The sequence below is a fragment of the Coturnix japonica genome, chromosome 22 (genome assembly GCF_054131305.1).
Source record: "Coturnix japonica strain WE chromosome 22, WE-NBRP24, whole genome shotgun sequence".
Classification (NCBI taxonomy): Eukaryota; Metazoa; Chordata; class Aves; order Galliformes; family Phasianidae; genus Coturnix; species Coturnix japonica.
The window spans coordinates 3,526,423-3,540,725 of NC_140684.1; the positions used below are offsets into that span (position 1 = coordinate 3,526,423).

The following is a 14,303-nucleotide window of genomic DNA, read 5'->3' on the forward strand; positions in this document are numbered from 1 at the left end:
GATTATCTTTAGATTTCCATAATTAACACAACCAAACTGTCTTCAGCTCATGTATTCCACCTCACACGATACATCTCGATGCTCCTTTTGGAATTCAGTGTTCCTGGGGCTCCTGCTGGAGGTGGACATCACCATTGCACCAATGACACCAGGGCCACGGATGGGTGGCGGTGACACAGCCTCAGGGTTTCCTTCCAGACTGCACTAGGGTGACGCAGAGCTGAAGGGTGACATGAAGCCAAGCAGTAACAAAAAGCAGAGTGGTGACACATGCCACTGCCTGGCCACACACTATTCTGCCCCATCCCGAACACCCCAGCCCATCCAACAGCACACAGACAAGAACCCAGAGCAGTGAGAAGGAAGGGAAAAAGCCATCAGGAAAGCTGCACAGTCCTACCTGTCCTTTAAGATGAGGTGCATCACAACAATCGTCCCTATTGCTCGGCCATGGCAAAATCCCTGCGTCCAAACATGTATTCCCTATTGCACCAAGGTTCCCTGTGCACGCTGCAGACTGCAGCCTCCCGGTGCCACGGGAGGAGGCTGCTGCTGACTGAGCAGCTGGGTTAGGAGAAAGGAAGGGAAAAATGGGGGAAAAAAAATAAAAAAAAAGGAATCGAGGAGTAGTCAAAAAGTGTATTAGAAGCAAATTTGGAGAGAAATCAATGGCTTGTAATTAGATTTGATTTTTCTTCACGTTTTGTTTGGCTGGGGGTTATGTATAGACTCTATGTGAGCAGAGAGGAGAGATTAAAGCGCAGAGAACAGGTGCCAGATCACGAGCTGATGGCCACCAAAGCATGACAGCTCCATCACTGCTGTCAGGTGGCACAGCAAATAAACATATAAATAAATAACAGGCACGGAGACGCAGCAGACCGGCATTTGCTTGCACCACCATGCAGCAACACCCAGCCCCACTCACAATGCTGGCATTTGGATTTCCCACATCCCCACGGCAGGGGATGTTCCTATATCCCTCAATGTTTCCATCCTGCTGTGAATACCGGGGCAAACCTGGTACAGGCACATACTCCTGGTGGAAGAGAAGAACCCACTTGTGCCAAGTCATCCTGATCATATCAGTATCCACCCTTAGGAACTCAGTGATGTTTGAGGTCTTCTTTCTCCTCTTCTAAATGGGAGCGCTTTGCATACATGTATATATATACACACACATATGCAGGCACACATGCACTATACGTGTGTATAAATACATACAGGGCTGACCCATGGGGTGTCCCCATGCTGCTGATGGCAATGCCATCAGAGCTCCTCACTCTTACGGGCCTTTTTTCACAGTGTTTCCCTTTAACCTTGAAACTTAACCTAAAAGTCAGGCCGCTGTCCACATGACTTCCCAAAATAAATGGCATCCCTAATTAGCAGCACCCTCCGCCGCTCCGCGCTCCAGGCCACGCTGCATCAGTGGACACCTCCGCCTGATGAGCAGTTATCGAACATGTGAGCAGCAATCAACACTAATTAAACACTCAGCTGTTGAGAGGAGACAATGTTTATAAAAAAAAAAAAAGGAGAAAAAAAAAATCAAGAGAAGGGGAGCACGTCTTCTGTTTTCTATAATTAGTGAGCAATATTCCCCAGGCGGTTGCAGCAATCGAACGCGGGTTCGCTCACAGCTGCTGGGTGCACACACATAAAGGATGCTGGGGGCACACGGTCAGGGCAGGGGGAGCACCCATGGGTGGAGGCTCAGCAATGCTCCCCAGAATGGGGTCCTGCCCTTCTCATCCCCCTTGAGCTGCATGAGACGAGAGCAAAAATGTCCCCAAAGGGGGGAAAAGGAGGGAATCGGCTCTCTCCCTGAATGCTGAAGTAAGGAAGGGCTCCAGCTGTAGAAACAGCACTTCCATGGTTTGTACATGTGTGAAGGAAAGGAACAAAAGCCAACCTCCAGCATGCGCTACACTCTGATATTTCATAGAATCACTGATGTTGGACAAGACCATTAAGATCAGCTTTGTTAACCCATCACCACCATCCCCTCATAGAACCACAGAATAATTTAGGTTGGAAAAATCCTCCAAGACCCCCAAGCCCAAGTCCAACTCACCCCACCGTGCCCACCAACCACATCCCCTCAGTGCCACATCTCCAACAGTTCTGGAACACCTCCAGGGGCAACGACTCCACCACTTCCCTGTTCCAATGCCTCACCACTCATTCAAAGAAGAAATGTTTCCTAAACGTATGGGAGTGAGATGAAGTGGAGTCAGAAGAATCTTTGATTGTCATGCAGGTGCTAAATAATGGCAGGAAAAGCGTGTGCCAGGGCTGGGGAGGAGCAATACCTTCCAACTCCAGGTTCCAGGCGACAGTGGCACAGTTTTGCATAAGTGGCTGCACTTTGCCCTTACACTCTGCTGTGATCTATCCCAGATACCTCCGACATTTCTGGTAGTAAACACTCGTTTCTTAGAGCAGCAGCAGATGGTCAAGAGCATTTCCTGAAATTGAATATTATAATGAATTTAGGATCGGAAAAAAGAAAATTTACATAATAATCTGTTTTAGATTCTGACAGTGAAAAAACCTACGCAGAAACTGCTTCTTTTCAACTATTTGAATTAAAGTATAAATCTTCAAGAACTGTAATTAGAAACAAACCCCTCGCTCTTTCACACCCATGGAAGAAACTGAAAAATTAACTATCCGGTGAAGCTCCTGGATATGTATGGGCTCTAAATGGGATGGGACAGGTCTGAGCTCTGAGAAGCAGCCATGCCCAAGTCCTGCTGATGGATGTCCCTGCAAGCAGGGCAGTACCCCAAAGGGCAGCACCCCAAAGGGCAGCAAGCTCGGCTGTGATATGCAGATCCCTTAAAAACCATCAGATTTCCCTAACAATAACAAAAGGGAGCAACATCCCTGTCTGGCCACAGGACTGGGAGTGCTTCGCATCGCAGCCCAGCACTGCCGAGGGCTTTCCCTCTTGGAAAAGCAAATATTTAGACTAGATAAAAAAAAAAAAAAAAAAAGCCCCGAGAGCATTTTCCCCAGGTAATACTAGTAACTAAAATAATCACATTCACTTTGCTGGTTTAATTTTATATTTCCATTTCTACCTTATCTTTTTCCTGCAAGCATCATTAAACCACACCATAACAAAAATACATGAAGTGTTATTCTTTCAAGAGAAGCCATAAACCACCTCAAAGCTTTTCAAGTTTATTCTTATCTCGTACATCTTCCTCTGGTTCTTCTTTTTTTTTTCTTCCTTCATGCATTTCAGCAAGGTAGTTTTCCCTAACGTTAAAAACAGTTGCATTGAAAATGAGATGCTGCCTCTGAAAAACGCCCCTGGAGGATTAAATAAGTAAAATATAGCCAGAAAATAAACTGGAACCTCATTAAAATAATTTTGCAAGAAGAAATCCTACCTCACAATAGGTTTTCAATATCACTTACAAAATTCTTAGGAGTCGTACACACATATATATATATATACGTTCTTAATTCAGGACCTTCCATTAAAAAAGGCATTACAGAGGCAACTGAAAGGCCATTTAGCACCCTTGTTTATAGGAAAATGCGCATTAGGTACAGATGTAATCTCCAGCAAAAGCCTTGAGATATGGCTTGAGCGAGCTGTGCCGCACTGCAAGGTGCTAATGAGGGCACAGGCAGAACCAGGGCCCCTTTCTTTTGCTGCAGAACACAAAGCTGTGTCCCTTCAGCTGTGCCCATGGCCAGGCTGGATGGCTCTGGACCCTCTGTGCCACTGACACACAGCAGCAATAAGAAACACTAAGAAGAGCCGCTGAGACCCAACACACCAGCTTCACAGTGAGACCTGCACAGCACAGAGCATTGCATTGCCAGGATCTGCAGCAGCCACATTTTGGATCTCCAGAGAAAACAGCTGAGCTAAGACTTGTGGAGTGCAGGAGAAACAACTGCTGATGTTGCAGCTTCTAAAACAGGGTGGGGGAAAAAAAAAAATAAGAAAAAATTGGCAGGTTTAGCTTTGCATCAAGCTATAGCACGTCGTCACATTTCTGAAGTATATAAAACTATTGATCATAAGCAAGCCATTACCTCTGCATGCAGCCAAAGCTGTGCAGTGGGCAAACAAGGGGCTGCCCCCAAGCCCAACACTGCATTGCGCACAGCCAGGGCAGAACCTGCCCATGCACAGAGGTGGGAGGGCTCTGGACTGGAACTGAATTCAAATGACAAAAATCACAATGAAACAAACCTGTCTGAACACCCTCCTTAGCAAGAAGCTGAAGTGCTTCGCTCCAATTGGGGACATTTCTTGAGAATGGGATCCCCTTCGGGCCACCTCCAAAACCTCCATCATTTTGAGATGGACTTCAAGGTAACATTAATAAACATGAGGCCAAAGCCCAACCCAGGTTAAAGCCTTTCTCTCAAAGCAAAACAACCACCACCCACCTCCCAGCCAAATCCAACCCCAGCTCCTTCCCACCCCCAGGTGTCAGGGAACACAGGTGCACAGCCCCAGACACATGCAGTTACACACAGCAGCCTTGCAAAATGCAGCCATAGTCAACCAGGCCTGATGTTACACAACATTTGGGTCGCAAATTTTATAGAGAATAAATATCACACTTCAATTTCATGGTGACTTAGGAGGGTTGACTGGCAAATACCATGGCTTTTACATGGTTCTACCAATTACCGAGCAATTACACGTAACCTAGATCTGGAGGACATACAGTGGGATATAATACACTCCTCCCTGCGTTAAAAAGAAAGAGGCAGTTGATAGAAAACACTTGAATAAATAAATAAATAAATAAATAAATCAAACGCTCCTATTAGAATCCACAATATTCCTGGGTGATGTTATTAAAACCCCACGTCAACATCAAACCCAAAGGAAGGGACTGCCATCCATTAACACATCAGTCGTGGGACGATCAATAAGAATTTACTTTAAACTGCGCCATATGTCGCTTCCAAGAAAGTTTTATTATTCAGATTCACCAGTTTGTACCTCAGCCCCCACGCAATTAAATCCCACTTAGTGGCACCGACCTTCTGAGTTGAACTTGTCATTCCTACAGCTGGTTTGGAGTTTTAACACCACTCTTAAATAATGAAAACAAAACGGCTGCATTGATGGGGAGCACGGGGAGCTGGGAAACCCCATCAAAACAGGGAGAAGGGGGAAAAAAAATAACACCAAAAAGGAACGCAGGCACATTTTAACATGTTGTAGCATATTTGTAAACATCGTTAATCATGGATTAGCAGATGGTAATGCTAATTGCACCTGTGGAAGTAACAAGACCTCAAGGTTGATTACATTTACAAACTCCGCTCCTCACTGGAGGATTCCCTGCTGTGCCCAAAGGATCCACGTGCTGCAGGACAACCCAATGCTGCAGTGCCTCCAATAAGCCACTCAGACCAACAGCACCATGTGCCCATTGGGAACCTCGGGCTCTTAAGGGGATGAAGAGATTTGTGCTCCCCCTGGTATAAAGGCAGAGGTGGGGAGCGCAGCTCCTGAGCTGCAAGGACACATAGTTTGTCACCAGGCTTAGAGCCATTTTGATGACTGAGAAATCATCTTGGAAGGGCAATTACTGAATTTGAAAATCGATTTGGTAAATATGCTTCCAAAAGGAATCCATGACAAGCAGCAGGGAGGGAAGAACTGACTTTCAAATTACACAAACACACACTTTACTCATATCTAAATATCAAAGAGACTCTATGTACAAACAGAAGTAATCAGGAAGCATGTTTTGATCTTGCTGATGTACACAAAAAATGACAATTAATGTCCTCCTTTATGATATAAAGTCACGAGGTTTTTTTACAGTTACATTACAGGGACGATTATAGTTGAGCTTAAGGCTAAAAATAATGAAAGACTATAAAAACTACATTTTAACATTTAAAAATATCCAGGAAATTAACTGCAGAAGCAGGCAATGATCCAATTAATGGATTGCATTTATTAAATCGGGGGCAAACCGCACAGCACTCAAAGCTCCAGCTCTAAAGGTGCAGCTCTGCTTGGTGCTATGACCGTAGCCAGCACTCTCTCTGGCTGTGCCAGCAGAGCTGGCAGGCAAACTCTGCCTAATGCTAACCATAAGGCACCAGTGCCTCTTCAACTCAAACCCCAGCAAGCTCTGTCTGACACTGCAGCACCAAATTCAGGCCTAAAGAGGTATTTAACAGCAGTGTCCCCACATGCATTGGGGTCTCAAAGTGTTCTGGGAGCTTTGCAGTTCCTGCTCCATTGCTACTCACCTGGCTGTCTGTCATAGATGAGCTGCTGTGGCTGAGCGCGGTCAGAGGGCACGTGGCTTTCCCAAACACAAGCAAACTTAATGAAGGGTCTTCTCAAGTTTAAGTACTGCATAAAGTAATAAATTATATATAAATATATATATATATATTAATGAAGAAACTACAGTTTATATGGAATTAGAAATCTCTCTCTATATAAATATTATATACGTAAATATAAATACTTACACACACACACACACTTAACTACAGATCAAGAAGAGAGCAACGGCTTTATCCTCATCCCTGCTGCTGGAGAGGAAGGACTCTGCTAACCCCAAACACGGCATCGGGCTTGCGAGAAATAAGCAAATCTGGAGCACGGGCTCCCTCTGCTGGGTCAGACACAGCTGCACAGTTAACATCATGGTGACAGCGTGCCAGCAGCCTCCCCAGCCCTTTCCCTTTCTATTTCAGCAATTAAAAACCAGGCACATTCAGCCCCAGAAACGTTAAGTGCTCACACCTGCCCAAGAACCACCATCCCTGTAGTCCGCCAGACCTCAGCTGCTACTGAGCGAACACCTTCAGACTCAGGCACCACAGCTATGCTCACATCGCAGCAGGCACTTGGGGCAGATTTGATTTTGCCTTTTTGCAGAGGAAACAGCTCAGGATACACTGTCACAACAGACACCCTCAGCTGAAGCCGCAGACCCAGAATGGAGAACTCAACACCACTGAAAAGTCAAATCTCTCAGTGCAGAGCAGTACAGGATCCCACCTAGACGCCAGCAGGGCACAACTTACCCTTACCATCCATGTGGGGCTCGTCCAAACACAGCCCCAACCCCTCTGTTCCATCACACTGACGGCTCAAAGCAGTGCAGGGAGTTAAGGCTGCAGCCAGGCAATCAGCATCATGAAACCCACTGCTGGTCACTGCTTGCCAGGCTGGGCCGTGCTCCATGCTCACCTGAGCCCCCACAGCCACTGCAGTTGCAAAGCAGTGTGTCCTGTCCCACCCCTCATCCCATCCCACTGCAGCCATTGCCCTCAGCAAGGCCACCAGCCTCTTGCAGGGACACATCTGAAAAACCTCCACATCCACAGACTGGTTTACAGACTTCATTTAGCTCAAAGGAAAGTCCTAATTAGTCACTCTGAGTGATTTACTTGTTCACTTGGAAGGGGGAGAGGAGGGAGACTAAGCTGAATTGTTTGAAATTATCCCTAAAGGGCACTGTAAATTAAGTGTTAATGAGGAATCCTATGCAAAGGGCCACAGTAGCTAAATAAAATAATTAAGGTGCTAAGCGATAACATTCATTTGGTTCTCAATAATTCAGCCAAGCGGGTTTTCAACCAGGATGTTTGCAAATGAAGCTACTGTCACCACTGCCCCTGAACCCACATGCCATCAGTGGGGACAGCAGTGCTGGGCAGCTCAGCATCCAACTGGATTAGAGCCATCACACGAAGGAAACTTCCTTGGATGAAGAGAACAACTCCTGGCTCCCCTTCCCACCTGAAGGAAGTGCCTTGTTCTACTAATCACACTCTGGATTTATATATGACACAAAAAGGATTGAGCCGAGTCTACAACAAATCTTTACGGAGGCTTTATTTTAATGGACTGCATTCTTCCCCATTACAGCTGTTTTTAACAGGTCACGTCCATCCTTTGGCACAGCTGTAGCCTTGTGTTACTATCAAATACAACATGGTGTGTTTCCAGACATTCAAGTAGCAATGCGTAACAGAGGGACTGCCTCAATGTGAATCAATGGCTACTGAGCAGACCCAAATCAGACGAGCTTCTTGCCAGCAAGCCAGGCACAGGGCATGGCTGCTCTCCAAGTCAGCACCAACCACGAACCACCACTCATTCTACAGCCCCAAACCCGCAGCCTGAGCAAAGAAGTCCCACACACAATAAACATGAGGCCTGCAGCCACCACTGGCTAAACTGCTAAAACTGAAGGATTTGGCTGTCTACTTCTGAAGCTTCGCTTTGTCTTCCTTCCTTACAATCTCCCCTCTGAGGTGCTGGTGGGATGTGTTACCTACTGCACACAGGCACGATTCCAGTGCTGGGTCAAGGCTTTGCTGGTGTAGTGCATGAGCCATAACACACCCTGGGTCTGTGGGGCTCACCCTGAAACTTGTTGAGATGGTGCCGAACCTGGAAGGAGCACTTCCATATCCATACTGAACACAGCCATGGAACACTGAGCAGCTTCCTGCCATCAAAGATCTGGGCTGAGCAACTTCCACCACGTGCCAGGATAAAAATCAATCACCCTTCCTCAGCTTTTGACTGCATATGGAGTGCAGGAGAATGCCTGTAGAAAAGTAAACATAGACAACAAGCTTTTATTTTAACTCTATACAATAATCTTTCTGAGGGTCTGGATGTTTGATTTTTAAATGCAGAAATTCAGCCCAATGCCATTATACAGTATCTGTTTTTACCAGTGGCTACGGAGACATTCAGCGACTCGATGCCCGGGTGCAGTGTCCTGCCAGAGGGGATGAGCAGCATCTGGTGGCACAGGAGCTGCGTCTCCAGGGAAAGGCCATCACCTTCACTACCTGCAAAACAAAAACACTGCTCAGGTCAGCTCACAGCCACGCTCCTCCTTCCCACTCATCAGTATCATTTGTTAATGGGCTCCTGTCCCACCTTCCCTTCCACCCTTCCTGGATCTGCTCCCAGCACCAGCAGGGTTTCTAAGGAATACCTGTGCATCACACCTGCACTCCAGCATTAAGCACAGAGCCTTGCAGCACAAGTATGAGGACCCCACGTGCAAGCATCCACTGTGCAGATGCCCACAGACATGGGCCGCTGCCAGGGGACAAAGCAGACAAGGCCACCAGCCTCCTCTGCCACAGCAAATCTGAGTCCCTATCGATAGTGACAGGTTCAGCCCTTTCAGCAGAGTACCACCAGCTGGGTGCAACTTGTGAATGCAGACAGTTTAACCAGAGGCTTCAATTGATTAGTTGTTAAACCATCCAACAGCCCTGATATGTTTGGGCTGATACACTGGTGAAACAGAGTTGAAATCTATCCCAGGTCATTAGTAGTTGTTTGACTCACACTGTCACAAAGGGAAATGGAAAGGGAGAGGCTTTAAACAATCCTATGTGCAGACAAGTGAAAATGCAGAAGACCACAGACCTCCCAGCCTGCTCAGCTCCCCAAAGACTTCTTCCACATTCATTATTTAGAGATACACGGACAGCTACATGGTTGCAGGAATACCTGGCTCATTTCAAGACGTGCTTGCCTAACAAACCAGGCTCAGAAGCCAAATGTTCCCCTTCGGCTGCTGTGCTCTGGTCCAGACTCATCCCATACAGCACCACTGGGGCACACACTGACTGACAGAGGCTACTGTACCTCTGCTTAATGGGATCAACCTGGACTGCACTGGACTGCACCTATGACCAAGAGGTGCCACAGTTCCTGGAGCACTCCTCTCTCTGATAAAGGTCTTACAATTCCTAATAAAGGCAGTAATTTGGCTTCCAGCTTTTACAAAGCTTTTTATGGCCCAGGCTGCTTAAAATAATTAGGACCCATAAATTCAGGGCAAAAAGACTTGCACAGAGTGTGACACGTGAGAGGGAGTACTGACTAAATCAGATAAAATCCTAGTCTGTACTGGTGAATAAAAAGAACATCCTGGACTTCAGTATCAGTTTTGTCTCCCGTTGACAGTGCACCTGACATAGTCCCTCTTAATTATTTGGTAATGCATCTAAGTGCTCCCAAACCTGTTCCTGCTCACACAAAGCTTGCAGTCTTAAAGCCAGTCACCGTGCCTGTCACCTTTGGCAACGAATCTACAGCAAACAACATCAACTTGGACTGTCCAAATCATTCTCTGCTAAGCCAGCAAGGATCCAAGAGAGGTGAATTCAAGTCTGCAAACACTTAACTTACAAGACAATCTGTGCAATGCCAGGAAGCTCACTACCATGCTAATATATCTTTGCTGCTGTTTGTGGCTAGAGGTATGCTGCATATTCAGATCTAGGATGTTTCTTCAAACAACCCCAGCATCAGACAACTGTAATGTTCAATTTTCTTTTCAGCAAAGAGTTAGTGCTCAACAGAGAGCGGAGATCATTACTGCAAGGTCTGGGAGCTCTCCTTATGTATCTACCTATCAGTCTCCAGGCTCCCTTGACAAAAAGATACTTGGACTTTTCCTGGAGAAACCTCTCATAATTCAAGGTAATGACACCATCGTCACTTTCACCTCCTTCCTTTCTCTTGGTGTTGTCAACCTTTCTGGGATGCATTTCTCTGTGGTCTATCAGCATTGCTGCCAGCCTCCCTATCCCCTTTATCATAGAATCATAGGTTCACACATCTTGCCCAGATGCCAGATTTGCTGCACTGTCTTGTCAGTATTTCCAGGAGTTCAATAAACATTTTAATTAAACGAATGTCTTCTGAGCCAAGAAAACCACAGCACAGGGCAGGATTACAGCCCCTTGATGGCTCATCACCAGCCTGACACCACTTTCCAGCTCAATCCAGCTCTTACACCAGGTGACAGACACAAACTGCGGGCCAAGGAGATGCCACACACAGGTGCCTAGAGCAGCTTTCTTCCTCTAGTTGCCACAAGGCCATGACTCCCCTTTTCACCTTCTGTCAGCCCACACAGCTCCAAACTCTGCCTACAAAGGACAGCACCCTGTGCAAATCTCCTCCACACAAAGGAGGAGAAGAAGGCGGCCCTGGAGTTATCGCAGTTCAGTTGCTCAGGACTGGCAAAGTGGCACTCATTGCTCACACAATACACTGTGAGAAACCTCCTGGCCTTCCCCCTTCCTTTAAGACCACATCCCATTTGCAGGCAGATCATTTTAGTACTTGCTCAGCTTCTCTTTTCCAGACCAAACCATAACGGAACATAACAGATCTGCAACTAGCTTACAGGATGGAATGCCACCCTGATCATTCCCTCACATATACACTTGCCACAAGACCAAAGCTCTGTAAACTGAAATACCTATTACTAAAATAATGGGTTTATTCCACCGAAATTCCAAGCAGCTGATGACAGGAACATTTTCCACAGTTTCAGACTGGCTCACTGTTCCCACAACTTCCCAACCTTCTGCAGCTTTAGCCTGGGAACAGGAGAAGAAACAAATGTTAAGAACAATATTAACTTTTCAAGCTTAAAAAGAAAACAAGACATGTACAAAACCGTATTTATGTCCTAGATTTTCAGTTAAGCTGAGTGGCTTTTTGCCATCCCTTGAATTTTTACCACCAAAGCCCTACCAGAACCAGACACAAGCCCTGAATGAGAACAACAAAAACAAGAGGTAGTTTTCCTTCTGGTGTTTCTTCCAGCTCAGCAAGCAAACAAAAAGCAACTGAAATTACATTATTTCTGCCAACATAACAGTTCCAGGGGGGTTTTTGTTTGTTTCTGGGTTGTTTTTTTTTTTGTGTGTGTGTGCCAGAAAAGCATGAAGAAAGTTGTGTTAAACAAATCAGCTTAAGGTTAATGAATAGAGCAATGCAGTGGAAGCTTTGAAGCGCAAGCTCAACCAGCAGAAGCCCCCAGAAATGTTTTCAAATACAGCTGCACATTCTCAAACTCAGATGCCAAAAATCAGTTCATAAAAAAACAGGGCACAACACTCAGCAGCTCATGTAACCAGAGAAGCAGCCTTCCTTCCCCTGCCCTAATATTAAGTACCTCAATTATTTGTCTTAAAAGCCTATTTTAACAATAAAAGAGCTGCTGCTGCTTCGTGCCAGCTTCATTTCCTGTGAAACTGACACTTTTACATTAAGTGATATCAAATTTACACCAGACAACACATGTGGTTAGGCCAGAGAATCTGGGTCCAATAAAATGAATGGCTACAACAGCTCAAAACATTAATAATTCAAACTTTACAGCAACAAAGTGATCCTTCCAGCTGTTTCAATGTCAGTGTACTTCACATGCCTTTCATTTCTGCATTATTCAGAGCTCCAGCTACCACAGACCTACTGTACAGCCCAACACCGGATTCTGGCAGAGTGGGAAGAATCCACTCTTACTCCTGCTCATGGTCACAGCACAATCTGATGAGCTCCTCCTCAAAACGGCAGAGCTACCCTCAGAGCACAGACTGGCTGCAGCTCACACACAGCTCTGGTTTCCCAAAGCTCCCTTACACTAAAAGCTGCCCAATGCTGCCACCATGTGCCGGGCTCCAGGACAATGCCTCCATCTGTATCAGTCCTCTATTTGCACCTTCTCTGCTCAATATATGCACTATTTGAAGTTTCCCATACATTACTATTTGAAGTTTTCTATATACTGTAACACAGTGAAAAGAAACGTGCGTCATTCTACCTTCAAAAAGCTCCGGAGATCGTCTGTGCTGTAGACATCAAAGACTTCCATCGCTCCAGAACTCGCTTTGCTCACTGTTGGAGTCAAGGGGCAGCTGCAAAAGAAAGGTTTCACATAAGAACAGAAGGAGGAAAAACGAGGAGGATTTCTGCTTCTGTGTTTTCTTGCTATGCACCTACAACCCAATTTTATCTAGTCTTGCTCTCTCAATGGATGCACCTTCCTATGGGGAACCTAAGGGCTCAGAAACAAACCCAGGAGGCGGGCTGCAGCACTATGTGTGCAGACAATTAAAACATGAAACAGGCTTTAAAACCAGCACCCCAAGAGGCTCTGTGCCAGCCTGGAACGCTGTATCCCACAGCCTCGACTGCCCAGCTCTGCCCAAACCCCATTTTGAGGTCAGTCCTGAGAGCTGTGCCTTTAGACTTGAGACCACTTTAGGAAGAATTGAAACCCTGAGTGCTGCAGGAGTGAACAGCCGACCCCATACCTGTTCCTCCGGCTCGTCACCACTCTGTCCACCCCTAAGAAGTAGGCAGAGCGCAGCAGTGCCCCCAGGTTCATGGGGTCCTGGATCTGCTCCAGCACCAGCCATAGCAGCTGTCGGTTCGTGCTCTCTCCATCGCTCCCTTCGTCCTCCTCCATCCTCTTGTAGCGCAGCGGGGTGGCCTCCAAACACACCCCCTGGTGGACGCGTCCCCCGCACAGCTCGTCCAGCTCCCTCCTCCCAACGTGTAGCACGGGAACCCCTCGTGCCGCGGCCTGCAGCACCAACTCGCTGCTGACGAGGCGCTGCGGCCCAACGCTCTGCTTAAGGAACAGCCTGAACAGATCCCTCCTGGCCTGGGACAGCGCCATGGAGCACGGCGCCACGCCGAACAGGATCTCGCTGCCCCTCGTCCTTTCAATGGGCAGAACCCTCCTTCCCTGCGGCCTGCTCCTGCCCTTGGAGCCCTCCCGTGCTGTGTATAACCGTGTGGGCTGTTGGTCCCGCGTGGGGCCCACCCCAAAGCAGCAGCTGCGGGCGGAGGGCGGCAGCCTCAGGGCTCTGAGGGCGAGGGACCTGAGCGGCTGCTCCATGGCGGCCCACGAGGGGAAGAGCCCCCCGGTACCACGCGGGGATGGAGAACCGCACTCGATCCAACGCGGACACACACGTGGGCACAGAGCGACCGCGCTGCTTCCGGCCGGCCAGAGGGGCACCCAGCGTCACAGCGCCCCCTGGCGGTCGGCGGAGCGCAGCCTCATGGCCTCGTACCCCCTTAAAACCTTAATTAAAGTGCCTCATGAGACCTAGAAACAGGAGTTTTGAGGGCAAAACCCTCCTCGATGCTCTACCCAGACACAGTTAGCACAACGTGCTTCCCCCCCAGCATTGCGGGAAGGGGCTCCAGAGCGCACGGGATGAGCTCCATGTTGTCTCACCCCAGCTCACATCCAGCCAAAGCTTCAAACCAAAGCGCCGCTCTAGTGGCAGAGCACTTCACATCCACCTTTCGCTTCCATAAATGAGATGGTGATTATTCCACGTCAGTCTCTTCCAGAAGGATTTTGCAGAGAGGTGGGTCAGTCTTCTACTCGGAAGCACCAACAGCCTTCAAAAAACATGGAACTGTTTATAGAGATGGAGATTCCTTGAGTAAAATGATCTTATCCAGCTGCCTATCAGAGCCAATT

General features: G+C 47.3%; 1 protein-coding gene across 7 annotated transcripts in view; it reads right to left on the reverse strand.

Annotated features, from left to right (window-relative positions):
- Window positions 1-13,791, reverse strand: part of MRM1 (mitochondrial rRNA methyltransferase 1) — a 36,228-nt gene extending 22,437 nt beyond the window's left edge. For 3 of the 7 annotated variants that reach the window (XR_014936374.1, XR_014936373.1, XR_001558993.3), the window contains exons 1-7: window positions 13,117-13,791; window positions 12,624-12,717; window positions 11,274-11,394; window positions 8,713-8,832; window positions 8,395-8,582; window positions 6,259-6,364; window positions 2,316-2,471 (exon numbers count right to left, since the gene is read on the reverse strand). Coding sequence is in view for 1 of the 7 variants with exons in the window: in XM_015880856.3 (XP_015736342.1) it covers window positions 8,533-8,582; window positions 8,713-8,832; window positions 11,274-11,394; window positions 12,624-12,717; window positions 13,117-13,706 (975 nt within the window). In the remaining 6 variants the exon portion in view is untranslated. Of the gene's footprint in view, window positions 1-400; window positions 565-2,077; window positions 2,207-2,315; window positions 2,472-6,258; window positions 6,365-7,837; window positions 8,583-8,712; window positions 8,833-11,273; window positions 11,395-12,623; window positions 12,718-13,116 lie in introns of those variants that run through there. The other 4 variants (XR_014936372.1, XR_014936375.1, XR_014936376.1 and 1 more) reach the window with 4 other exon arrangements.
- Window positions 13,792-14,303: the final 512 nt, after the last annotated feature.